We start from the raw sequence: 25,662 nt of genomic DNA on the forward strand, positions 1-25,662 counted from the left end.
AGTGTGAAGCATTATTTTCTTGCCAGTGAGCTGTTACAAATTTGCACATGCAATCTCCTGAGGAATTACTTAATACATCTGCAGTGTCCTGCCCATCCCTGGTGGGCTGCCCGTGCCCGCTGCCCTGGCCACACTGCTCTGCTGGGCACAGACAGGCTGTGGAGAGCAGGCCCCTGCCAGGAAAAGGGTGGGATGCAAGGCAGCAGCACGTCTAGACCTCCCTTCTTGTAAACTGGGTATTTTAATTTAAATTACTCCTGTGCAAATGCAGTGATCTTTGAAATGACATTTCAGAGGGGTTTGTGTGAGGGAGTGAATGGAATTGTAAAGTTACATTATAAATTTATTTTATTCATGCGATTCTCAGTGTTATCTTTGAATCACGGAAAGGGATTTTTGTTGGTGCTGAGAGTGTTCTACACCTTATTCCTGGAGAAAAGAGTAATTTTCTTTTCATGTTAATTGTTCTTGACTTAGGTTTATTCTTCTGCAAAAGGTTCAATTTTTGCAGTAAGTATTTTAGGTGAGCTTCTAAACTCAGATGAATATTACTAAAAGCAATGGGAAAACGTAGTTAAAGTTTGGGGTTTTTCCCCAGCATTAAGTATTCTGTAGAGTAGGAATGAGTAAGTAGCACTGGGCTGTTGGCAGATGTTTGAAAATAAGGCTGTAGAGAATGGCTTTGCAGTCTTGTTTTCTGGGATTCACGCGGTGGAATGTTTCCACTGTGAGCTCCTGGGCTGCCTGTTCATTTCCACAAACTGAGAGAGAGATGCACAGTGAAATAAGAGAGGAGTGAACTTCCTGGGGCCCTCACTGTGATCTCAAACCCAAGCCAGCTCTAAGAGCATGTGGGATAACTTCTTTTGAGAGGCAGTGCAGTTATATCTTACCCTCTGCAAATTAAATTACAGAACATTGCCTCTCTGCTGTTTTTTTCTGAGGCCTTTGACAGGAATCTTTGCTACTTGAACTGAGCACTGAAAACAGAAAATCCATCCTCTTTTTTTTTTTTTTTTTTTTTAGTTTGCATAATAAATGGGTTGAACACCCGTAAGATGAAGAGCTTTTAATTTTGCAGGATTTGGTTGACTGTCAAAGAGACATTAAAACAAGTGTTTTCCAGACAAATTGCATCTGCTGAGGAGTGATGGATCCAAAGAGACGCTGCTCATGCTGCCTGTCTGCATGTTCCTTGTGGGCAGGACGGGAGAAGAAAAATTTAATGTTTTCATGTATAAAAACATTTAGGAGGAGATCTGCATTAAAATGTGGATTCCAAGGCACTGAGGAGTTCTGGAGAAGTTTGGTGGGGTTTATTATGGCTGTTTTAAATGTGAAAATAAACCCAAAAAAGGGTTGTTTAAGCAGTAGGTTTTGTGACTCAACAACTTTACTCTATCAGGAATAATAGAGCACAAAGTTAGGGAGCAATGCCTTGCTACAAATTATCTGTTACTTTTATAAATGCAGTCATCCACACTAAAACAATTATTCCTGCTTATTTCTGGGATAACACTGCTCAGTATGTATCTTCAAAAAACAAGTATAATTCTTCTACGGTAAAGGATAGAGGCAGAAAGAACAATTTTATCAATTTTCAAAAGATAACATTTAAGAGGTTTTATGTCATTTAAAAATGCACTGGTTTTTTAATCTGTAGTTAAGCCTGAGTTGGATTTGAATATTTTCAAATGCTGGAAAGAAAGACTTCTTCTCCAGCTGTCTCTAACAACAAGGGAAAGATAATACTAATTTCTCTTTGTATCTTGAGCATTTAGTGAGGAAGTTCAGGAAATTATTTTTGTGAATGCAAATTAGATACAAAGCAGGCTAAAATATTTTGTGGGCTCTGTGGAAATGATGCAATCCCAGAGAAAAATGGAAGCTCTGTGTGTAATCATCACGGGCACACAACAGACAGCCTGTGAGATGCTGTCCCTGTAAGGAAAAGCCAAGCAAGAAGTGAGAAAATAATAACGCCACTAATTGTAAGGTTGGAGGCTAACACTGAAGTTGTTCATTAAGGAGCCAGAGATTGTTCAAACATAAAAAGTATTTGTCATTCTGATTAATGTATTTGCAGTTAACAGTGTTAAAAAAGGTCTAAGTTATCCTGTTCTCTGTGGATCTGTGCAGTAAGGGGGATTGTTTGATTTTACAGCAGGGCCTGGTGCCTGACCCAAGCTGGGAAAGGGGCACAGGGGTGGTGGGGGGCACTGCGAGAAATTCACCAAAATCATTCCTAACCCAGCATTTGAAAGGATTACAGCAGTAAGTGGCTTAATGAAATGTTAATTTCACAAAACCTCATTATACTGAGTTATACACTTAATTCAGAGAAAAATCATGTACAGTTGAATTAGCTTATGGCCAGAATCACCTGGTTTTTGGGGTATGTGGGAGTGTAATTCGTGTGTGTGTGTTTAAGCACACACTCAATAAAACAAAAACTCACTTTTCTCATATGCCCATCTCCAACCAAAGTAGTTAATTTATAACTGAAGATTTGCTTATTGTGCAGTTATGCATGATACCACGACAGATTTTCAGGGCAGGGACCAGAGAATATATACAAATCATAGTTATACTGGGTCCAGCCTGCTTGGTTTTAGTCAAATGCTCTTAGTCATCCTCATAAAATTATTTGTATCTTGGTGGTGCCTCAGGAAGTCACAGAAGTAATTACAATAGAGATAAATCCAGCAAAAGACAGAGAAAGAAACCACTATATTGGGCTTCTCTTTAAAGGTTCTGATTGGCTCTAACTACTGTTGTGGCCAGCTGTTAAATTTGGAAATATACTAAACCCATGAGTTAGTTTTCCTTAAATCAGTGTGGCTTGTATGTAATTATATATTGGCTGATAAGAGTGAATAAATCCAGTTTTACGTCTCTCCTCAGTGGCATGCTCGTGATGACCTGTCTCAGAAGGGATGCTCTAATGTGATTAATGTAATTCAAAAGCAGAAATGCAAAAAGAAATGCTTTTTCTTCAGTATAGAATAGGTATTACTTGCCCAGGTAAGGAAAGCTGCAGGAAAAGGGAAAACCAGGGTGGACTAACAACAGGTTTCTCACATGTAGACCACAAATTCACAATTTGAGATAGGGTTTGAGGGCTGCATGGATCTGAATGAAAGCTAGAGAAATTTGGAGGATTTTGTGTGTGGAGCTCACCTGCCTGCAGGCTGCTAAGAGTTGTATTTCAACGGAATGAGGAGAGAACTCTTAAAATACCTTTAAATCTTGTTTAAGGACGCTGGTTAAGATTGTGTACCTGTGCAATTAGGGGAACTAATGGCTATTTTGTTAGTGCCCGAAGGAGGTGGCTGCTCTGCTGTTTGGAGGCACAAACACCTGGTTCACAGGAGCTTCCACTCTGTGTGGGAATGCCATATTGGACCCCTTTGGGTATTGTTAGCATTAGAAACCCCTATGAACAGAGGGCTGAACTAAACCAAAGGAGTAAAATTCACCTTCACAGCTACCTCTGATGGAATTCTTGTGAGCTGACTGGTCTGAAGTGCCAGGGTTCCCCCCTTTTTGGGGGGAAAAGAAGGCTGCCTTGTGCTGTTTGTGAAGGTGGGAGAAGTGTGAGCTGGGAGACTGTTCTGGAAGGTGAATGTTCTGCCTGCATTCGTCTCCTCTGTAGCAACAACCAAAGATCATAATAGAATGGTTTCATGCCCATGATTATTTTTTTTCCAGCATTAGCCGACATTTGTGATGAGATTTTGTGTTCTGTGTGCTGGTGCAGAATGGGTGCTGCAGACAACATCTACAAAGGCCGGAGCACCTTCATGGAGGAGCTGACAGACACTGCTGAGATCATCAGAAAAGCCACCTCGAGGTCACTGGTGATCCTGGACGAGCTGGGCCGAGGGACGAGCACACACGATGGCATTGCCATTGCTTATGCCACCCTGGAGCATTTCATCAGAGATGTAAGTGCCTGAGTATGGGAATAGTTACCAATATAGCCAGACAGGATGTGCCTTGGCTTGTCTGGCCCTTGCTGCTGAACCAAACAGCAGCACTGTGGTGTTTCACCCCACAGACACCTTTGGCTGGTGGGTGTGTGGTGTTTCACCCCACAGACACCTTTGGCTGGTGGGTGTGTGGTGTTTCACCCCACAGACACCTTTGGCTGGTGGGTGTGTGGTGTTTCACCCCACAGACACCTTTGGCTGGTGGGTGTGTGGTGTTTCACCCCACAGACACCTTTGGCTGGTGGGTGTGAGGTGTTTTAGATCACAGACACCTTTGGCTGGTGGGTGTGAGGTGTTTCACCCCACAGACACCTTTGGCTGGTGGGTGTGTGGTGTTTCACCCCACAGACACCTTTGGCTGGTGGGTGTGAGGTGTTTCACCCCACAGACACCTTTGGCTGGCTGGATGCTGCAGCTGAGCACGTGGAGACAAGTCCAGGCTTGAGGAGCTCAGGTTTCCCTTGGTGGAGAAGCTTTAAGGCAATGGTGAAGGAAAGGAGTCGGTTCTGATGGAGGGTTTGGATCCAGAGCTTTTGTTTGGCCCACAGGCCTCTGAATGCAGCACCAGCTCCAGCAGAACTCCCTGGGCCCGTGGTTGCTGCTCCTTTAACCCCGGGCAGAGGGGCAGGGAAGGGGCAGGGAGCCACCAAGCAGGGACAGGAGGGGACGGACAAAGGGACAAAGGACACCTGGATGGCCCAAGGTCCTCCAGGGGTGGAGGGCATCTTTGGAATTCAGCGCCCTTCTGGAATGCCAGGAGTGACAGACAGTGCTGGGAGGGGAAAGGAGAGGCTGACACACCTGGCTGGGAATCATCATGGGAGGAACGGGGTTTGTGAGGTAAATCCTGAAGTCACACCGCAACACCTGAGGCACACTGTGGGGCGGGTAGGCCGCGCTGGCCGCAGCCATGGAGAGAGGCGCCGTTTCCCCTCAGGGGTGTGGGGAAAGGACAGCAGCTCGGCGAGGCTGAGCCCAGGGCACACGGGTGAGGCCCAGGTGTGCTGTGTGTGTGCTGCAGGTGCAGGCCCTGACGCTGTTTGTCACCCATTACCCGTCGGTGTGCGAGCTGCAGCGGCTGTACCCCTGCGCCGTGGGCAACTACCACATGGCCTTCCTGCTCAGCGAGGAGGACAGCACACAGCACACAGGTCAGTGCCAGGAAAATAACCCACAAACACCAGAGGTTTATGCCCAAAAAGGAGACAGATGAGTCCTTTACTTTATTGGAATAAAGGGAGACCCCATTCCCCTGGGGTGTCTCACATTTTTGGAGCCTCCTTTTTATCCCAATTTCCCAGCCACATTTCCCATCTCTCTTTCCCCATTGGCTGAGGGACTTGAGAGGTTCAGACTTCCTGGAATGCCTGATCCCAAAGATTTCCCTCTAATGTACAACCCTCCCTTTTCATTTTTAATTCTTACGGAATTCAGGGGTTTTTCTTCCCCACTGTTCCTTTCACCTTTCAATGCCTAATTTCATTTATCAGCCACCCTAAAGTTTATTTGTAAAAGCAAATCTCTTTTTCTATTCATCCATCAGTGGAATCCTTCCCATTGTTTCTTTTCTCTCCCAGTGCTGGTTTTATCCACCAGCAGACCCACAGCTTGTCTGTGAAGGCAAATTTCTCATTCCTCTCATCAGCCACAAAGTAACTCTGATGTTCATGCCTTTTCAGACTAACTAGCCAGACTTCTAAAAAGCTGTTCATAGCCATTTTCCTACTCAGACCTTGCCAAATGCTTTTTCTTGCCCTCCCAGCCTACCAACGTGAGCAGTCCCCAGTGGCTGCTGCCAGCAGTTTGAGGGATCCCTCCGTGCTATTGATGCCTTTTGGGCTACCTACAAACAGGGGCCAGACAAAGTGAAGGGAATACAGTGAAAGCAGTAATATTCATTAAAGGGCCTTCATTTACATTTTGGCCAGGCAAACCCTCCCTCAGGGGCTACACCCAAAAATGGACAACAGGCCACGGGTTTTCACACTTTAATGTTTGAGCCGTTTGCTTATTTGGGCTAATCTAACAATTCCAGCCTCAGCTAATGAAGTCATTTACCCCAAGTTTGCTCACCCAACTCACTTTGGTTTGCATTTCTGGGCCCTGAGGCAGTGAGGTGCCCTCGGTTGCCAGGCCTGGAGAGGAATTGTTGTGTCTGCCCAAAATGGGACAGCAGCAGCTGACCCTGAATGTGGAGTTTGGAGTTACACACTAAAGAACTGCAGGATGGCAAATACATGGAAATTATAAAAGCTAAAATCCTAGGATGTCAGTGTGACGATTTACACCTCACCTGAATGTGATACACTCCAGTCACACATTTAGGGGTGTTGAAAAGTGGACATGCATTCCTTCACGTGTTTCAGGAGGATATCTGAGCTGGGGTAGGGAAAGATTCGCCTATCCCACCATCCAACTTCCCACAGCAGCCAAGCACAAAGGATTAGGGACGAGGGATTAGGGATCAAACATATGGCAGCTCCTTCTCTGAAAGATCTCACTGTCTAGAAACACCTGCTATTTATGGGGCTTCACGAGCACGATGTGTTTTGTAGCTCCCGTGGATTTCATTTCAGCTGGGCTCCATAATTTAATACCGTGTACTTTCAGTGCCCTCGTCCTACTGCGTCAAGCAGCTCCAAAATTTAGCACTCTATGGAGTGAAAAAATGCATCTGATTGTTTTGAAACTGTTTTGAAACGTGATGGCCCCAGTTCTTGAATTATAAAAGGCATTCATGGAATAATTGCAAAATATTGCAAAATATTGCAAAAATTTTAATGTGTTTCTTTAATGACTTCCCATTGCTTTTTGCCATTAACCTTTCCCCTAAATAATTCTTCATATTGTATTATCTGCTTACCTTGTAAGCTGATCAGGACAGGGGACTTAAGTATTTGCCACAAAGAGGAGGTTTTGATTTTGGTTTTGTGTTTCTAGGATCTGAAGTGGAAGAGAATCCTGAATTTATCACTTTCCTTTATCAAATAACTAAAGGAGTCTCTGCAAGGAGTTATGGGCTAAATGTTGCCAAACTGGCCGATATTCCTGAAGAAATCTTGAAGAAAGCAGCTTCCAAATCAAAGGAGTTGGAGAGAACAGTGAACATGAAAAGGTCAGAACAAATGTGATTTTTTTTCTTTCATTATTTCCTTCTATAATACCTACTTATGTTCTCATCGGTGATAGTGAAAATACTAATGACTTTAATTTAGAAAGTATTTATTACTTACTTTGGAACTAGAAATTGTCTTTGCATACCAAAGTGTAGAAGAACATTCTTCTTCTGGTTTAACTTGAAAATAAATATTTGTGAATTATTTTGATTGCCCCCACAAACACTCAGAATTTTATTGAAACGTCTTGGGATTTTAATATTTCCCTGATATCCAATTTTCATTCAGGGGTGTTGGTACCTTATATATTAGAGTAGTTATGAAAATTCCTGTGTGTATCAAGTGGCATAATGGATTTGTAAATCCTGCAACACTGTGTGCACAGTTTAGATATTCATAACTGTTTTCACTGTTTCTTTTTTTTTCTTCTGCTGTTATTTTCCATGGCAGTCCTATAAGCAAAATTCAAATAGCTCTATAGGAACATAATGAATCAAGATCGTAGTTGTCTGATGGCTGTACCTAATCCTGACAGGATAATTTTACATGAGAACATTTTGACTACTAATTATTTATAGGTGCAAACTTTGGAACTCAGCAGCGCTCGGCGCTTAACGATGCTTTTTTATCCCCTCTTAATAAAGCAAAAGAGAAAACTTTAGAAGGAACTTGACAGTTTACAGGAAAAATAATGCAGTGGCTTATGCTAATTGGAAATATCAGTCTGTAATTGGCAAAAGTTAAAAAAAACCCAAATCTGGAGCAGGGTCCTAACTGTGCTGTTCAGAGAGTGGGTCTGGTCTGTGAGGTGGGAACAGGAGACCAGGGGAACCACACCTGGACCTGCTGGTGGCCCTGCCCTTGTCACAACACCCACGGGCCAGATGCCTTGTCTTGTTTTTTTAAATCACCCTCATATTATTTAAGAAAATCCACTGGGTAACTTCATCCAGTTTTGACTTTTGACATTTGACAATTGACATTGTCGTCGGCAATGTGCTTTAACCCATTTTAAATGTCTTGTAATTTGTCACAGCTCTTACAAATCAAAAAATGCTGAGAAGAAATGGGAAGGATGTGTGCACTCATTTGTATTGAAAATGTGTCTTCCTGTTATGGTCCTACAAATACAAATTTGTACAAACTGAACGATCAAAATTAAACAGGGCTGACTACAATGCTGTTTATTTCCTTTAACAAGTAGTTCTTCCATTTGTTTATATCGTTTTGTCAGTGCTGCTGGTGCTGTAAGTTAGTTATGAAATTAATTTAGTGGCTGACCTACAGCAGAAACATAAATCTTAGAAAATATTAACTGGCTGTTTGAAGATCACATAACATTTTGAGCTGTGCTATTTTGGATGGCGTATAAAATTTTGCAGATGACTGTAGGACTTTCAGGGTTTGATGTGCTTCACTTAAAAATGTGTCTGTATTTTGATTAGGGTTTTTTTTCTTTTTTCTCCCACAGGAAAAAAATGAAGTCCTTTGCTGAAGCGTGGAAGATAAATGATTCTCAGGAACTACAGAAATGGAAAAATATGTATGAGCCTGAGGATGAAAGAAAGGACAGTTTTTAATCCTCAAATCATGGTTAAAGATGGAAGATACTGGAGGTGCAAAATACATGTCTGGAGCTTAATGAATTTTATCAGGGTGTAGTTCCAGGTGCACTGAGTTGACTTTTTTGCTTTCTGAGAGATCACAGATGCTGCATCATGTGTAATTTTCTCACTCCACATCCCTTCCTTTTCACCCTTTTCCTTAAATGCAAACTGCCTAATGGGGATTGATTCTAATTTGTTTAAAAAACATGAAAAATTATTGATAAACTATAAGGTAACTTTTTATAAATAAAACAGTGTTTTAAAGGTGTTTCACCTTTATTGTATTTATTTCTAAAGATATATTTGTGTGTGTTGGGAAAATGTAGTTGAGTCTCAACACTGCTATACAGCCAGCAACTGCTGACAGTGGTTACTATAAAGAGACTTTTTCCCTTGTTCCCATAATAATGCATTAAAAATTCACTGTTTTTTTACAGCACCCTTTCTTCCTGATCTTTCCCCTGTCTGGCACAGTCTGGAGAAAGACTTGAATCCAAAAATAATGTTGGGGTATTGTAAGGGTGAGTGAAAGGGGCAATTCAGAGTGTGCAGCTGGCATGCCCAGTGCTCTGTCAAATGCAAAGTGAAGCTAAAAAATTCAGAAGGGCTTCTCAATTTTTAAATTTCCAGTTACCACGGCCACATTTCTTATGGGGAATACAATATCCAAATGGGTTTTCCCTGCAAGTAGCCCTACTAAACACATTGCTGTGAAGATGTACAGTGATGCTGACAGGCCTAAACCTCAGCACATAATCTGAAGCATTGTGAAAATAGTGCAGTGGTGTTGTGGGCCTCACTGCCCTGCAGCCCAGAGGAGCCTCTGCCTTAGCAGGGAGCCCTGAGGGGGCTGTGGTCCCCTGGCAAGCCCCAGAAGCAGTTTGGTGGCAGGGTTTGTCCCTGAAGGTTTGTCCCTTTGTTTCATCCAGGGTTTGAGCCCCTTCCTGAAGGACTGCAGAAAAGGGGGTGATTTTTTACATGTCATAGGCAGCTGCTAACTTTAAACAAACAATTCTCTCCAGGTGTCAGGACATCAGGGAAACACTGTGCCATTCTGACAGCAGGGATCAGTGAGAGCTTCTCCTCCCAGACTCTGCAGTGCACTGCCCTGAGCTGGAGGAGCTGAAGAGGGAAATTAATCTTGCCAGGTGTGACTGCAGGTGTGTGTTTATCTATGGCAGGCACTGTGAAGCATTATGAACCCAGTGCTCTGCTGTGGGTCTGAAAACCTCTGACCATTGCCATCAGGGAGAATGAATGAATGAGCCATTACCAAATTCCTGCTTGTGCCAGGTGCACTCTTAGTCTGCACCCTCGAGGGAGCGTTCAGACTGTGCTCTGACAAGGAAGGAAAAAAAGACCTGGATGCAGTGGAAGAAAAGAACTGCAGTGAAGCCTGGGGAAGTGGGTTTGGTATTACTGGGCTGCTGGTGCTGTCCAGAACAACCTCAGCAGGCTGTAATGCCTGTGGTCACAGTGCAGACAGATAATGATGGTGAGCCCTGCTCTGTCAACAGAGGAGCTTTTCTGCCTGTCCGTGTGAGGCTTCTTGTACTCATGCCAGATAATCACTGTTTTATTCACTGCTGTTTAATTCCTGGAGAACAGGTGAAGTGTGTGAGGATGGGAGCGGGCAGAGTGCTGCTGCTGCTGGGTTTGCTGCTGGTGTTGGGGCACGTTTGGTGACAAGGCACAGCAGGGATAGTGCAGCTGTGTCTGGGCCAGGATCTGCTGATGCAGAGCAGGAACGCAGGGCGTGCCTGGGAGCATTTGTGCAGCAGATTATCCAGAAAGACAGGCCCTCCTCAGCCTTGGGAGAGTGAGTGGGGTGTAAAGAAACAAAAACTTACTGGAAAACAGGGAAAAGCCTTACTTTTGTAAGATATTTTTGTCTTCAGTCCTTCTGCTGTGGGTTGGGGGTTCTCTGTCATAGCAGAAGTCCTTCTCAAAGAGAGCTGAGAAGCTGCTCTTGTGTTTTTTTGTTAATTTTTTTTTGAGAGCCCGTGGATGAAGACAGGGAGGGAGAGGCTGCAGTCCCTGCCTCCTCGTGTTTGTGTTTGGTTATTTAAAAAAGTAACTGCAGAATGTGCAAAGCAAAACACATTACCAGGCGCAATCACCTCTGCTGCTGCCAGACAACATCTTTCAGTGAGGGAATTCTCCAGAGGAACTCTCTTTGTGTTGCATAGCTTTCCAGAGGTATTTATAGAAGTAACATGAATTTGCTAACACAAAAGTTCACAAGGTGTGTAAATCAATTTAGGGATCACTGAAATGCCAGCTGAGTCAGGTATAACAAAAAGCATGTTTCCTGCAATGAAGTTAATGTTTGCTATTGATAGGTATCTAAAAGTAAATTATCCAGATATTTCCACTCTATGTTAAAATACTGCTAATTTCTTGAAATTATTTTAGTAGAACTATTGCAGTAGTTTTGACATAAATTAAATTTTTTTTTAGGTAAATAAAGTTTTTGTGGATTGAGCACAGAGAGGTAGTGGGACTTCCTCAATTACATTACATTCTATAGAGATTTTTTTCCCTGCCTAGATTTAGGGACAAGTAGAAAGCAAAGGATATTTTCTTAACGTCCTGACAATCTTTAACACTTTCTGAAACAGTCACCTTGATTTGAGATGCAAGTCCTTGCAGGCCAGGCTGTTCACTGTGAGGGACTCTCTGAAACTGGACTGGTTCAGCCATAAGTGAACTGTAGAGAGAGACTTCTAACATTCATAGTTTTCAAATATTTATGTTTCTTGCACTTGCAAAGAATCTGTAATTTTTTTATTGCCCTTTTTCCAGGTGTTTCCGTAAGAGTAGGTAAAAGTGTTTTTACAGGTGTTATAAAATGAGGTTGTTTTTATCTAAAATACTTGTAGCTGCCCCTAGTAACAATAATGAAAAATACTTCTGATGTTAATGGAGTTTTTAATCTTTTTATTTTTTAAGCAGTCAGTTTCTATGACTTTGCAATGTGCTATAGGAAGAAGGATGATTCTCGGGAAAGAAGGGATTGGAAAATACAATACACAGCAAATTTCAAATGCACAATCAGCAATAAGGAAGCAGAAATCAATGTTGGGTTTTCTGAATCATAATAATCCCAATATCTAGGGTGAATTAAAACTCAAGAGTGTGCCATGAAGATTACTAGATATAATTATCTCTCTCTTATGTAACACCAAATAAAAGTTCCAGTCGAGTGCTGAGCTTTTCCCTCTGCCTACATTTCAAGTTATTCCTCTCTGCATTTTGCTCTCTGCAGAATGCTGTAGGAATTGAGGTTTTTTGTCCTAGTTTAAGCCAGCCGAACCACAAAGTGCCCTGCCAGGGAGTGATGCACCTTATTGTTCGGATTTTTTATCCCCAAATGGGTGTCAAATTAATTACGGTGTAGTAATGCTAGGTGGAGAACACCAAGGAGCCCTGAGCAGCCTTCCCAAGACCATTCCCAAGGAGGCAAGGACAGCGTTCCTGGTGTCAGGAAAATCTACCACGAACAGCAGAGGTTTATGTCCAAAAAGGAGACACAGGAGCCCTTTGGCTTTATTCCAATAAAGGCAGAGGCCATGGGGCATCCCCTGGGGTCCCTCACATTTTTGGAGGACTCAGCCTCCTTTTTATCCCAGTTTCCCAGCCACATTTCCCTTCTCTCTTCCCTCATTTCTGAGGCACTTGAGAGGTTCAGACTTCCCAGAACACCTGATCCCAAAGATTCCCCTCTAATGTATGACCCTCCCTTTTAATTTTTAATTCTTATGGAATTCAGGGGTTTTTCTTCCCCATTGTTTCTTTCACCTTTCAATGTCCAATTTCATTTCTCAGCAAACCCAAAGTACATTTGTAAAAGCAAATATCTTTTTCCATTCATCAATCAGTGGAATCCTTCCCATTGTTTCTTTTCTCTCCCAGAGCTGTTTTATCCAGCGGCAGACCCACAGCTTGCCTGGAAAGACAATTCCACCATTCCTGTCACTGGGACCACCCTGCTGCCCACAGCTCTGTCCTCCTTGGTGTCCTGCGCCCACCCTGAGCTCACCTCGCCTCTGCATAAATTGAGATGCTGCCTGTATTTGCAGTACTTTGCCTAAGCAAAGGCTCAATGAATGCAATTAAGTAGCTATGTTAAATGAGCTGATCTTCTAGGTAAGTTCCTCTTCTTAATAGCTCACACATAGAAAAAGAAAACTTCGCTAATCCTTTAATTAAATTGCAAACTAAATCTGTGTAAGCCTTTTGACACATTTTTTTTGAGAAGCAATTAAGGCTTAGAAGGGATCTGTGGCTGATGATACCTTCGGTCTGTCCCACAAGCCATCAGGCAGCTTTCCTTCTCCCCTTTTCCCCAGCAGCAAGGCAAAAATCTCCACCTGATTTCCTCAGGATTTACCTTCCCTCCCCTTTATAACTGTTACAAAATGTTTTGTTTTCTGTTCTTCACTTCCAGTGCTGTGTGCCCCACCCATCTCATCTACAATTGCCTTTTTCTTCCTCCTGATAAAAAAAGAGGCTGCTCAACAGAAAAGAGATATTTTTTAAAAGCCCTAGATACTATAATTTTAAAGGATTTCAATTTAAACTTTATATAAATAAAAATATAAATAAATGCCAACTTTCCCCTCTACAGCAGCTCCTTGCAGCTAAGGGGAATCCCTCTCCTTCAGTGGAGGCTCCAGCAGTGCTCTGCAGTTTATATTCCCCCACTTTGGTGTGAATCTGGGACATTCCCCGTGTGTGTTCTGCATTCTGCCCTGCCCGGGGTGGGCACAGCCCCATCCTGGCTCACAGCAGCAGCTGAATCTTCGAAAGGATGGATCCCTTAAAAGTGTGCCCAGGACTTCAGCAAGGGTCTGTCTAGGCTCTGGGTTAGAGTCCCTGTTATTTATTTCCCTTGTGTTTCACCAACTCTCAGCTGACAGTTTCACCAACTCTGTGCTGCTCTTTGTAAGTTGTTACACATTTAATAATTTCTGTCTGCTGTATTTTTGAACTGTAGGCAAGAGAACAACAAGGGAAAGCATTTTGACTCTTTCCCACCTTTGCACACCAATCCTGGAATACCCTGCTGATCACCACAGTATTGCAATAAAGCAATAATAATCTGATATTTTTTCAAATAAAAATAATCTGACATATTTTCAAACCTCAGTCTCTCTTGGTTTCTCAGGTTTAGGTCCCCAGAGTTTTGAAACAAGCTCGCAGCAAGTCTCCAGTGCTGTGTGTGAGTTTCCCTGAGCTCAGCAGATCTCCGTGGTCACCATCAGGGATTTCAGTCCTCCCCTTTTCTCTCCTGTGCCAGTTTCTTTCTGCATCACTGACAGCTGCCCTGCCAGGCACTGCAGGAGCTGGGCACAGCACTTGGGCTGGGCTTGCAAGTGAGGAAATGGAGCTTCTGACAGGACCCGAGGCAACACAACCTTTCCTTTGCTGGCAGCACGAGGCAGCAGTGTCAGAAGAGTTTATAATGCTCGCAACAGGGAGTGCAGAGGAATTATTTGCAAGAGCAAATCCTGGCTCTGCACCAGTGCCAAAGTGGTTTTGTCACACACGGGCTATGAGCTACACAGCGTGCTCCTGTGAGTGCTGGCCTTAAGGTTTACAAGCTGTGGGAAAGGAAGTGCACAGAACTGCACTGAAAAGCGCATCTTTTGTTGCCTGGCCCTCTCTTTTTTCCGCATCCAAGGGCTGTACATGGTGCACACACCTCCTGAGTGTCCCAGCACAAGCCCTTCACTTACTTCAGCTCCACTTCTTGTTACACTCGCAAAGAAATTCATGCTTGGCTAGTCGGACCTCTACATGATCTGGAATTTATAGTTTTGTAGGATTGCAAGAGATTGTCCAAAAGGAAACAGGATCCCAAGTAAAACAAGGGTAGAGTCATGTTTATAAACGGTGAAACATTTTCAGCTGTTTTACTGAAAACAAAGCCATGAGAACTGGACTTGGTGTGGCAGCTCTGAGGGGTCTGTCCCACAGATGGGGCTGGGCGTTTCCAGCCTTTCAGGGCTCTGAGCCTGTGCTCCCCCACGGGTGCTGTGGGGCACAGCCCCTGCTCCCCGGGCACGGGAGGGACCTGCTCACACAAATTTGAGCTTTCATATTCTCCAGATTCTGTGCTGCATCATAAATAACTCTGAACTCCATATAAAGTGTCAGCTGTTCTCCTCACAGCCCAGTCACACAGAACAATCCTTTTCCAGAACCAAGGACACCACTGCAGCTCCAGCCCTAAAAAGTGCAAACAGCAGGGAATGGAGGGGAGCAACCTGGGAGGGTGGGACTGCAGAATCTGGAGCTGGAATTGGGCAATTAACCCCAATGTGGAAATTAAACAAATCTCATCAAAGTGTGAAAACTGGTGACTCAGAGTCCGTCTTGGGTCTGTCTTGGGTCTATCTTGGGTGCACCTTGGGTGGAGCCACAGCTGGGCTCTTATAGTGGCCAAGGTGTGTCCTTTGAAGGTCTTTCAATGAATACCCACTTTATTCCTTTAACACTGTCTAGCTCTGCTCCAGGCAGCCTCTCCAGGCATCACAACCTCCCCTGTCTTGGTTTGAAAGGACAGGTATCTGCTAAGGAAGGTAGGAGCCTCCCCTGAAATGGAAAATGTAAAACCCCTCCCTCTGATTTATTGTACTTTTGAAATTAAGGGTCTCTCAGGCAAAGATATGGGAGCAGGAATAACAGTTCTTCACCAGGAAAATGAACAATACAAATGCAATAGCACAAAGCAACCCACAGCCAGAGCGATCACAGCCCCTGCCCCACAGCGCCAGGGCGGTGCCCCAGCCCCATGCCACGGGGGCTCAGCCCTCCTGCAGTGCCAGCTGTGGCTCTGCTGCAGCAGGGATCCTGCACGAGGGGGGAGTTTTCCTCTGCAGCTCCAGGGCTGCTGCAGATGGGCCTGGGCTCCCTCTGGCCGTGCAGGGCAGCAGAAAGCTGCTCCTCTGGCAGGGCAGGGGGCAGAGGCTGCTGGGCTGTCCCAAAGCTCAGATTGGATCCAGGCAGGAATGCTTGGCTCCTCCCCTGGGCGGGGCATCTCCCCATGGGATGCTGGGATTGGATCAGCCCTGCAGGGACACTCCCTGGCCATGGACAGGAGACGATTAATAATGAATGGCCCATGAACTGAGGCACAGTGGAAATTTTCCAGGGTAGAAATCCATTTTGATTTAGGTGAAATTATTAGACTTGATTTAGACTCATCTTTGGGTCTGTGGCTGGAAAACACAGCTATGTAGCCTGACTGCAAAGGCCTAGGCTCAGGGAAACTGCTTCAGTGAAGGACAGAGGGAAGGGGGGAGACAGAGGGTGACAGAGAGAGACAGAGACTGCTGTGAGAGCAGGCCAGCCTGACCTAGGAATTCTTTCTGATAAAGAAGAACCAGCAGCGAATGTCACTGAAATTTGTAAAATGACTATGTATGAACCTATTGTGAAACTATATGCAGATGTATTTGAGAGGGGGATAAAAAGGGACCTGAAGTTCTCAGAGGTACGCATGTCATTTTAGGGGAACAATTCCCACATGCGTCCAGCGCTGTAATAAACATACTGGCTTTACAACTTTCACAAAGTTGTGGAGTTTTGATTATCTCTGCAAAACAGAGCAGCAGAGATCTCCTGGAGGGAGCATTGGCTGTGGGAGAGATAAAGAACAACTGCCCCACCTGGTTTTAACTGGTGATGGTAGAATCTGGCTTCATCGTGCATTGCAACTCTTGTGGTCACGCCAACCCCAGCGCTGCCCTCCCCTCCCTGCCAGCCCTGCAGCCTTTCCTGGCCATGTCCCTGCTGTCCCTTGGAGCTGCTCCTGGGCAGGGGGGGATCCTGGGCTGGAAATGAACCCAGGGAGCTGCTGGCGAGGGCTCTGAGCCCCCCTGCTCTGGGAGCCCAGCACCTGAGCCCCAGCAGCCTTGGGGATGGGGCTGAGGGGAGGCTCAGCTCTACCTGTGGTGGCTGGGCTGGGTCAGGAACCCTCCCTGGGGTCAGGAAGCCTCCGTGGGGTGAGCTCTGTCCTGAGGGAGCACAGCTTTGTGTGGGTCAGGGTTAGGGTTAGATCACTGTGAGCAGACATTGCTCCAGCTGAGTCAAATTCTCTCTAAGGCAGCCAGGTGAAAATTCCCATTGGGTTTGAGAGGAATGGGGGATTTGACTTTCCAAACAAGCTGTGGGTCTGCTGGTGGATAAAACCAGCACTGGGAGAGAAAAGAAACAATGGGAATGATTCCACTGATGGATGAATGGAAAAAGAGATTTGCCTTTACAAACAAGCTTTAGGTTTGCTGAGAAATGAAATTAGACATTGGAAGGTGAAAGAAACAATGGGGGAAAACCCCCTAAATTCCATAAGGATGAAAAATGAAAAGGGAGGGTTGTGCATTAGAGGGGAATCTTTGGGATCAGGTGTTGTGGGAAGTCTGAACCTCTCAAGTGCCTCAGAAATGGGGAAAGAGAGAAGGGAAATGTGGCTGGGAAACTGGGATAAAAAGGAGGCTGAGTCCTCCAAAAATGTGAGAGACCCCAGGGGATGCCCAATGGCCTCTGCCTTTATTGGAATAAAGTCAAAGGGCTCCTGTGTCTCCTTTTTGGACATAAACCTCTGCTGTTTGTGGGTTAATTTTCCTGACAGATTGGATCCCTGGAAATGTCCCAGGCAAGGCTGGATGGGGCTGGAGCAGCCTGGGGCAGTGGGAGCTGTCCCTGCCATGGCAGGGGTGAAAGGGGATGGGCTGTAGGATCCCTGCAGCCTAAACTATTCTGGCACTGATTCTCAGGCTCACTTGGGAGATGCAGCAACATCAGCCTGGATGTTCTAACTTCCAGCAGCTGATTGTACCTGAGCCTCTTACCCAGGAGTAATCTACCAACAGCAAATCTCACTGAGAGACAGCTTGTCTATTTTGATTCCTACCAAGGCTTTTTTTTTTCCCTTCCTCACATTCACCAGGAATTCATATTGTGCTGTAAACAAAATGTAGTTCAAGGATTAAAATTTTTTTTTTAAATTTTATTCTGAATGGAAGGCCATCTGATGCTACATGAAAAGCAAAAGCTTTCAAGAGGACAATTCATTACAACCTCTGTAGAAAACACAAAACTAATTCATTTATCCCTCAGCTGAGGGTTGTTTATGTGCTGCAGCAGTGAACTGCTGGCGAAACCTTCACCTCACACACAAATAGGAGGCAACAGTCTGTCAGTCATGTCCTTTAGGAGCAGACATTGTTTGGATAGCACCAGCATCACTTTCACATTTGTGCAGTCCTGTCAAGGTAAATCCCTCTGAGAGGCATGGAAGGAGAGCTTTAACATTGCTATGGGCAGCAGCATTGCCCACTGCTCCCAGCCCTGGGCTGGGAAAATCCATATTCTGCCTGGGGACTGCTCCTGGCTGCTCATTCAGCTCTCAGAGGGGCAGGGCAGGTGTGATGTGGGAACCCAGAACATCCCTCTGGCTGTCCAGGATGGCCAGGACCCTGCCAGGGGGCTCAGGGACCCTGGCACAGAGCCCAAAATGCCCCTGTGGGTTTCATTATGACCCATGGAGCAAATTGCCAACCTTATATGAGGATCAGCAAGCCGCAACAGTTTAGATAGAATAATAGTATAGTTATCTCGGGGAAAAATAGATTTTGGGGTTTTTAGAATGGGGGTTCAGGGACAAGATGGAGGGATCTGGGCATGTCCAGCCTTTCTCCTTCTTCTTCTTGGCCTCCATCTTCTGGGTGATGCTGGCACTTTGGGATTGGTTTAGAGTAGCAGCTCAGTGTCTAACACAGGTGATGGGTATTGGGCAGTAACTGTAAATATTGCACACGTAGTTTTTATTATAAAAAGATAACACTGCCCTGGGGCAGGCAGAGTGCCTCTGACTGTCCTGCTGGAGGGACCTGGGCAGGGCAGGAGAAAGAATTTTATAGATAAGGAATAATAAACACCAAAAATGAAGAGCCCTGACTCCTTCTTCAAGTACCGGGCTGGGAAAAGAGACTTTTTAACATTCTCGGGGTCGCAGTGATCCAAAAGACCCCAAGAGTGTGATGCAGGGGGCAGGGCAGGGGTGCCGAGTGTTTGGGTGCTGTTTGGTATGTGCCCCATGAGGAGCACAGGGGCAGCTCCTGGCGAGCACACAGAGGGGTCAGCCACTGCCTGCAGTGAGAGCCAGCCTGCAGGAAAACTCTGCACCACACAGCACTTGCCTGCCCCATTGCTCCTTATCACTTCTCATGGGCTGAGTGATAAACAGCAGGATTGCCCAAAGCACACGTTTTAGGCCAAAAATGCCCTCTGCACACAGAGCAGGACATAGAGGGAGAAAATGTCCAAACATGCCCTTTGGTCCTTGGGGGTCTGCTCTTGGACTCACAAAATCCCAGAAGGGTTTGGGTTGGGAGGAGCCCTAAATCCCACCCAGTGCCAGCCCTGCCATGGCAGGGACACCTTCCCCTGTCCCAGTGTCCAGCCTGGCCTTGGGCACTGCCAGGGACGCAGGGGAGGGGCAGCCCCAGCTGCTCTGGGCACCCTGTGCCAGGGCCTGCCCACCCTGCCAGGGAACCATTCCTCATTGCCAAGATCCCAGCCAGCCCTGCCCTCTGGCACTGGCAGCCATTCCCTGTGTGCTGTCCCTGCAGGCCTTGTCCCCTGTCCCTCTGCAGCTCTCCTGGAGCCCCTCTGGGCACTCAGGTGGGAGCTCTCGGGTGTCCCTGGAACTTCTACAGGCTGAACCTTTCCTCTCTCTGCCTCTAAGTTCCCCTCTGCACAGTTAACTCTTCCTCTGCCAGCAGGTCCAGGAGCACTGTGTGCCCAGTCTGACAGCCCAGACACCCCACAGCTGCCTCCAAAAGCAGCTTTGCTCTCCCCCCAAACCAGTCACAGGTGGGGAATGCCACGTGTGACATGTTAGCAGAAACCTCAGGTCTCACTCCCTGCCTTCAGATCCTGCTTTTTCCTCTCTCTTTTTGAACTTATTTCTGGTCAGTTCTGAGGGCTGTGACAGTCACAGGCACAGGGAATTCCCAAGTCCTTCCTTCAGGCTGCATCTTCCAAAAATGTGAGAGACACCAGGGGAATGCCCCATGGCCTCTCCCTTTATTGGAATAAAGTCAAAGGACTCCTCTGTCTCCTTTTTGCACATAAATCTCTGATGTTTGTGGGTTAATTTTCCTGACAGATTGGATCCCTGGAAATGTTCCGGGCCGGGCTGGATGGGGCTGGGAGCAGCCTGGGGCAGTGGGAGCTGTCCCTGCTGGAACAGGACCCTCCCTGTGGTGCAAGGGTTCTGACAGGAGTCCGTGCTACCTGGCAGGGAATTTTTGTGCTGAGTAATTTTTGTGCTGATAGCAATGCATGACAATGGACCAAAGAATGTGCAGGAAATCCAGTAGGGGCTGGGCACCAGCTGTATGCTGAGGGTGTGAGGTTCCTGTGCTCCTGCTCAAGCATCTCCCCTGGTGTGGGCAGACTGTTGGGAATGACCACCCCACACCACAGGTGACCCCTTGGACACCTGCTCTGGGTGACTGTCCTGGCTCAGAGCAAATTTGGGAGAGAACCCCCAAAGGGGTTCCTCTAGGAAAGCAGATTCAGTCGGCTTCTCACCCCAACCGGTCCGGGAGAAAACACCTCCTTAGAGAAAAGTGGAAAACATCTGTTTATTAAACAATAAACCCTAAACAATATTAACCAATAATACCCCTTGCTGCTCCAATAGAGATGACAAACTGAGAACGTCCCTCCCTGGGTTGCAGCTGAGCTCTTTCAGGCTCTGCTCAGTCCCTCAGTGCTGGAATTGTCGCAGGCCCAGGCCCGGCCTAGTGGGCCTCAGGTGTGAGCTGCCAGTGCTGCCCTGGGTGTTCAGTCCAGAGCAGGTTAAACAGGGCCAAAGAAAAGGGAAAAGGGAAAAAACCACAGTCCAGGGAACTTCTTTGCCTCAGCTAGCTAAACTAACTAAAGCAAAGGAGAGCTCTGTCTCGCTGTGTGTCCATCCACAGACATCACAGTCCAGGAGCAGGAACGCGGAGGAGTGAGTGCAGTGTCTGAAAGCAAACTGTGCTTCTTCCCTTCCCCCTTCACTCTCTGGAACAAGGCTTAAATGTGCAAAACTTATTATTCAGCATGGACAGAACAAGGCGACTGGGGATAAAAGCATCATATAGTCAACCCAGGACAGTGACTGACGTGCAGGCAGTCAGGATTCATCACCACCCCAGCCAGGAGCTCCCCAGCGGGTGCTCTGCCCACCAGGGCCTCTGCAGAGCTCCTGGCACAGCCAGGTCCTGGCAGGGCACCAGCTCCTGGGAGGGTGTCAGGACACAGGACATCCCTCTGGCAGCCCAGACCCTGCCAGGGCGCTTGGGGACCCTGGCACAGAGCCCAAAATGCCACTGTGGGTTTCATTATGACCCATGGAGCAAATTGCCAACCTTATATGAAGACCAGCAAGCCACAACAGTTTAGATAGAATATTAGTGAAGTTATCACGGGGTGGAAAAGTAGATTTGTTTCTGGTATGGGGGTTCAGGAGGCAAGACGGAGGGATCTGGGCATGTCCAGCCTTTCTCCTTCTTCTTCTTCTTGGCCTCCATCTTCTGGGTGATGTTGGCACTTTGGGATTGGTTTAGAGTAGAAGCTCAGTGTCTAACACAGGTGATGGGTATTGGGAAGTAACTGTAAATATTGCATACGTAGTTTTTATTATAAAAAGATAACACTGCCCCAAGGACAGGCAGAGTGCCTTAGACTGTCTTGGTGAGCTGACAACGGCAGGGCAGGAGAAAGAATTTTATAGATAAGGAGCAATTAACAACCTGGAGACCAAGAAATGAAGAGCTCTGACTGCTTCTTCAAGTGCTGTGCTAGGAAAAGAGACTTTCTACCTTTTCTTAGGTTCACTCTGACTGGCTGGACACCCTAACAGGAAGGGACCAGGATGTTCCTGAGCCCTGCAGGGCTGGGGGCACAGGAGCTGCTGGTGCTGCCTCGCTGCCTGGGACAGCCTGGGCTGCTGCTCAGCTCTGCTGCAGAGAAGTTCATGACAAACCCCTGGTCTCGTGGCTTTACATGAGGAAAAAGGTGCTATTGTGTACACATGGGATAAGGGATAGCTCGTTTGGGTTCTAATTTGCATAATTAGACGCATAATTTGTTTTTTCTTTGCCATCCATAGAGCCTGTTATTCATGCTGTTACAGCTATGAATGAGATAAAGCCTGTCTCTGCTCCCACACCTGAAAAACCATCAATTTTGTGCATTTTGGGGGATGAGGTCAGTTCTGTGGGTTCAGGGAGTGGTGAGGGCAGAGAGCAGCTCCTCAAGGCAATGTGGATGGCATCAGTTCTCACCTGTCCACCCCTTCATCACCCGGGCCTGATTCTCTGGCTGTCCTCCATGTGCCATGGGATGGCACCCAAGGCTGTCTGCTCCATGGTGAGTTTTATGCAAGCACACTTCAGTGTGACAGAAACATACTTTTCCTCCCAAGGGTTTAGATGACACCTTCACTCTTCACAAGAACTCCAGAGGAAGGAAGGACGCCACTTCTTGCATTTGTTGAGCAAGGAAGTAAATCCTTTGCTGTTGTTTCCTCATTATCATTTAAAACATTCTAAAATGACCAGCCTTTAAGTCCTTTGCTTCAGCAACTGCTATTAATCCCCCTAAAAGCAGGGTTTAATTCCAAATGCCACCAGTCGCTTTTGTTGGAGGTCTTCCTCGCCACACCTTGTCCAGTAACTAGGCCAAAAATTTTATTAGCCTTTCCAAGTTGCTAATTACCAATTTTCTAGACCTGTGAGCTCTGGGAAGTGTAGAGCAGGAACAGCTCACGGGGAGAAAAAGGCTCCAGGCTGGGCAGGAGTCACCAACAGCTGCCCTGACTCAGAGAGGAGGCTCAGATCAAATCGGCCCCTGAAGTTAAAAATCCAGGCTGGTGCCAGTAGCACCCTTCCAAACGAGGAGGCTGAGAACCCCAGAGTGGTTTGGGCTGTGTGAAAAATGCGTACTGTATGATTGGCTTTTGGCAAAGTGAATATTATAGGTGTTTATTATAGCATTAATTTTATTTTATATTATATGTGTTTATTTTAATGTTCATTTAAATATTATTTATTTGATTTTTTATGTTATTTATATGATATATGATTTTAAATTTATTTGATATTATATATGTTATGTGAGAAAGTTATGCTGTATTAATTTTCTCAAGTAGTGGGTTAAATATAGTTTTAGGTTATAAAATAAAGTTAAAATAGAAACTATGCTATGTAGGATACTCTTTTAAAGAAAGAACTCGCAGTGAGATGGCAGCCACAGGACACCTGAATCTTTCAGAGAAAGAGAATTTATTGCTCCATTATCAGAAGAAATGAACTTTTTCTGCCTCACTCAGCCCTTGAGATGCTGTCAGGATTCAGAGGAAGCAGCTGACAGTGCCCAGACAGAATCCTGTGTTTGAATGGGATTTATGCATCATGGATGAGGTGTATGAATATGCAACAGGCTGTTGCTTTTAAGGGTTAATCCTCTGTTAACGTGGGGCCTTTCTCGGGCTTATTTTGCCCAGAAAGAGGTACCTGGACTGTCCATAACTCTTTGTTTCTGTTGTCTCATATTGTACTAATCCAAATAGTCCAAATTATTATTACTCTAATTATATTACTATTTTATAACCATTTTATTACTATTAAACTTTTAGAATTTAAAAAACCCCAAGTGATTGGCATTTTTCACACCTCATTCCAGGGCACGGGCAAATTCCACATGGAGAGCAGGAGTTGTGGGTGTTCTGGGAAATTCTCTGGTTTTGGGTAATTTTTACCAGCCTGTGAGTGGAAGCTTTTGTAGGAGAGAGGGAAATTGATGTAAGGCAGTGGTCTGGATTGTGATTTTTGAAAAGCATACTGCCTTTCCTGCAGAAGTGTATTTGTGAATCAAAAGCACAGATAAAATCAGTAATAAGGGAAGCTCTGAATAATGGAAAGGAGAGCTGGAGGCTGGGCAAAAGTAGGTGAGAATAAGTTCAGTGTAAATAGTCTGCAGCACTCATGGAGGGAAATTTCTGTAGCGATTGAAAGATGAAAATAAACTTTCTCAACACAGTGCAAGTACTTCTGCGAGAATATATATTGATTTTTTCAATTTTTTTTTGTTTTTTACTTTTGCATAGCTTTATTTCTCAGATGTTCTGACACCAAAGCAACGTTTTCTCAATTAACAAATCAGCTTGTTTGACTTGCCTGGAGGATTCACAGGTGGATTTCTTCAACAGAAGACCCAGAGATGGAGTATAAATGACACAGATTAAAAAAAAAAAAACAACCTTGTTTCTCCTGGATTGGAAGCAGAATCTTTTACTGAGCCATGGTGTGTGTGTGTGGTACTTCACAGAAAATAAAGGATATTAACTTATCTTTTCAGCATATGGAAGCCACAGGTTCTCATAACTCAGCTAAAGCTGTTAAGAACTGAAACCAACCAATGCAATACCATCTCAAGGGTTTCAAGATGAGTTTTTAATGCATTCTGCAAACAGAATAATGTTGATTTCTTTCAGCAACAATGAAAAAAATCCATCTACTGTTGCTAATAAAATCACACTATGTCTCACTACAGTTATGGGCTGCAAATTGTATTTATTTTTCACAAAACAAATTATATTATGTCAGGCTGCTGGAGTGAACAATAGTTATTGTTGGGAAATAGGTTCAAATAAGTTGTACAAGCTACGCTTCCTGCCTTAAGAGTTTCCCAAATTGAAATTGCAGGTTGTGGCCTGGGGACAGGGCGTACCCTGAGCTCTGCAGGCTCCTCAGTGCTGGCAGCTTTCCTTGGGGTCCAGGGGGTGTGAAATAATTAACACAGCAGCCCAAGTTAAATAAATTAACACAGCAGCCCAAGTCTTTTCTTATTTCATGAATCCCCAGCCAGGGTCTCTGTACAGACCACAAACAGGACAGGGCTGTTGGGAACTGCCTTGAGCTGTTTGATTTTCCAGCATCACTCTCAGCCCATGGCTACGGCAATGGAAGGTGCCAGCAGCTCACATCCCAGGCAGCAGACACAGAACTCAATGTCACAACTCACTTTATGAGTTTTGTGACCAATCACACAAAGCAAAAGCACACTGACAGTATTTATATCTGTATAGTGTATATTCTATATTGACAGTAGTTCTGTCCAACCACTACGAGCACAGGTACCTTTGGTTAAACAATGCTGGCTTATTTCAAATGCAATACCTGCTTGTGAGCCTTCAAACACAATGCACACAGCTCCATTATTAAGCTTCAACCTTTCTAATATCTTGCTAGATAAACTTTTCTGTAGCTTAGGGAGTTATTCTAGACAAGCATTAAAGCACAGACCATTGTTCTGCTTGTCCTTGCTTTTCTACAGTTTAAATAATTTTTCTGCTGCCCAATCTTATGGCTGCTGCTTAGCTCTAATCACAATTCTACTGCCTCTAGAGCCTGCCTTTTTCAGCTTTCCCAAAACTCTCTGATTTTGTGGATTCCTACACTTAGGGTGTGAAACAATTAGCACAGCAGCCCAAGTCTTCCCTTATTTCATGAATGAAGCACATCAACAACGAGGTTCTCCTTTCTCCCCATCTGGCTAACCCAGCACAGCCACAGGGACAGAGAGCAGAGTTTTCAGAGTTTTCGGTGGGTAAAACTCAATTTCCACGAGCATCTCCCATGTGAAAGAGGGAAGGGCTGCAGGAGGAGCCAAGGCACAGGGCTCAGCTTCCTACATCAGTTACCCAAACCTTGCTGATGTGTTCAGGGCGTTCCCCACAGGGAATGAGGAAGAGGAGCTGTTGGAGAGTCTGGCTGCTCTTCCCATGCAGTTTCCAGCTGTCAGGAGTGTCCCTGCAGTGCTGCTGGGCTGCAAGGAGCAGACAGAAATTATCTGGGATCCTTTCCCATCCCCTCCCTGTGT

The 25,662-nt window shown here is 45.4% G+C and overlaps 1 protein-coding gene across 1 annotated transcript in view; it reads left to right on the plus strand.

Annotated features, from left to right (window-relative positions):
- The window catches only part of MSH3 (mutS homolog 3), a 95,639-nt gene extending 86,656 nt beyond the window's left edge, over positions 1-8,983 (plus strand). Inside the window, exons 21-24 of the mRNA XM_059492045.1 lie at positions 3,761-3,947; positions 5,014-5,143; positions 6,933-7,107; positions 8,580-8,983. Of these exons, the coding sequence (XP_059348028.1) occupies positions 3,761-3,947; positions 5,014-5,143; positions 6,933-7,107; positions 8,580-8,688 (601 nt within the window). The 3' untranslated portion in view covers positions 8,689-8,983. The remainder of the gene's footprint in view (positions 1-3,760; positions 3,948-5,013; positions 5,144-6,932; positions 7,108-8,579) is intronic.
- The last annotated feature ends 16,679 nt before the right edge of the window (positions 8,984-25,662 follow it).

The sequence above is a fragment of the Ammospiza nelsoni genome, chromosome Z, assembly GCF_027579445.1.
Source record: "Ammospiza nelsoni isolate bAmmNel1 chromosome Z, bAmmNel1.pri, whole genome shotgun sequence".
Taxonomy (NCBI): Eukaryota; Metazoa; Chordata; class Aves; order Passeriformes; family Passerellidae; genus Ammospiza; species Ammospiza nelsoni.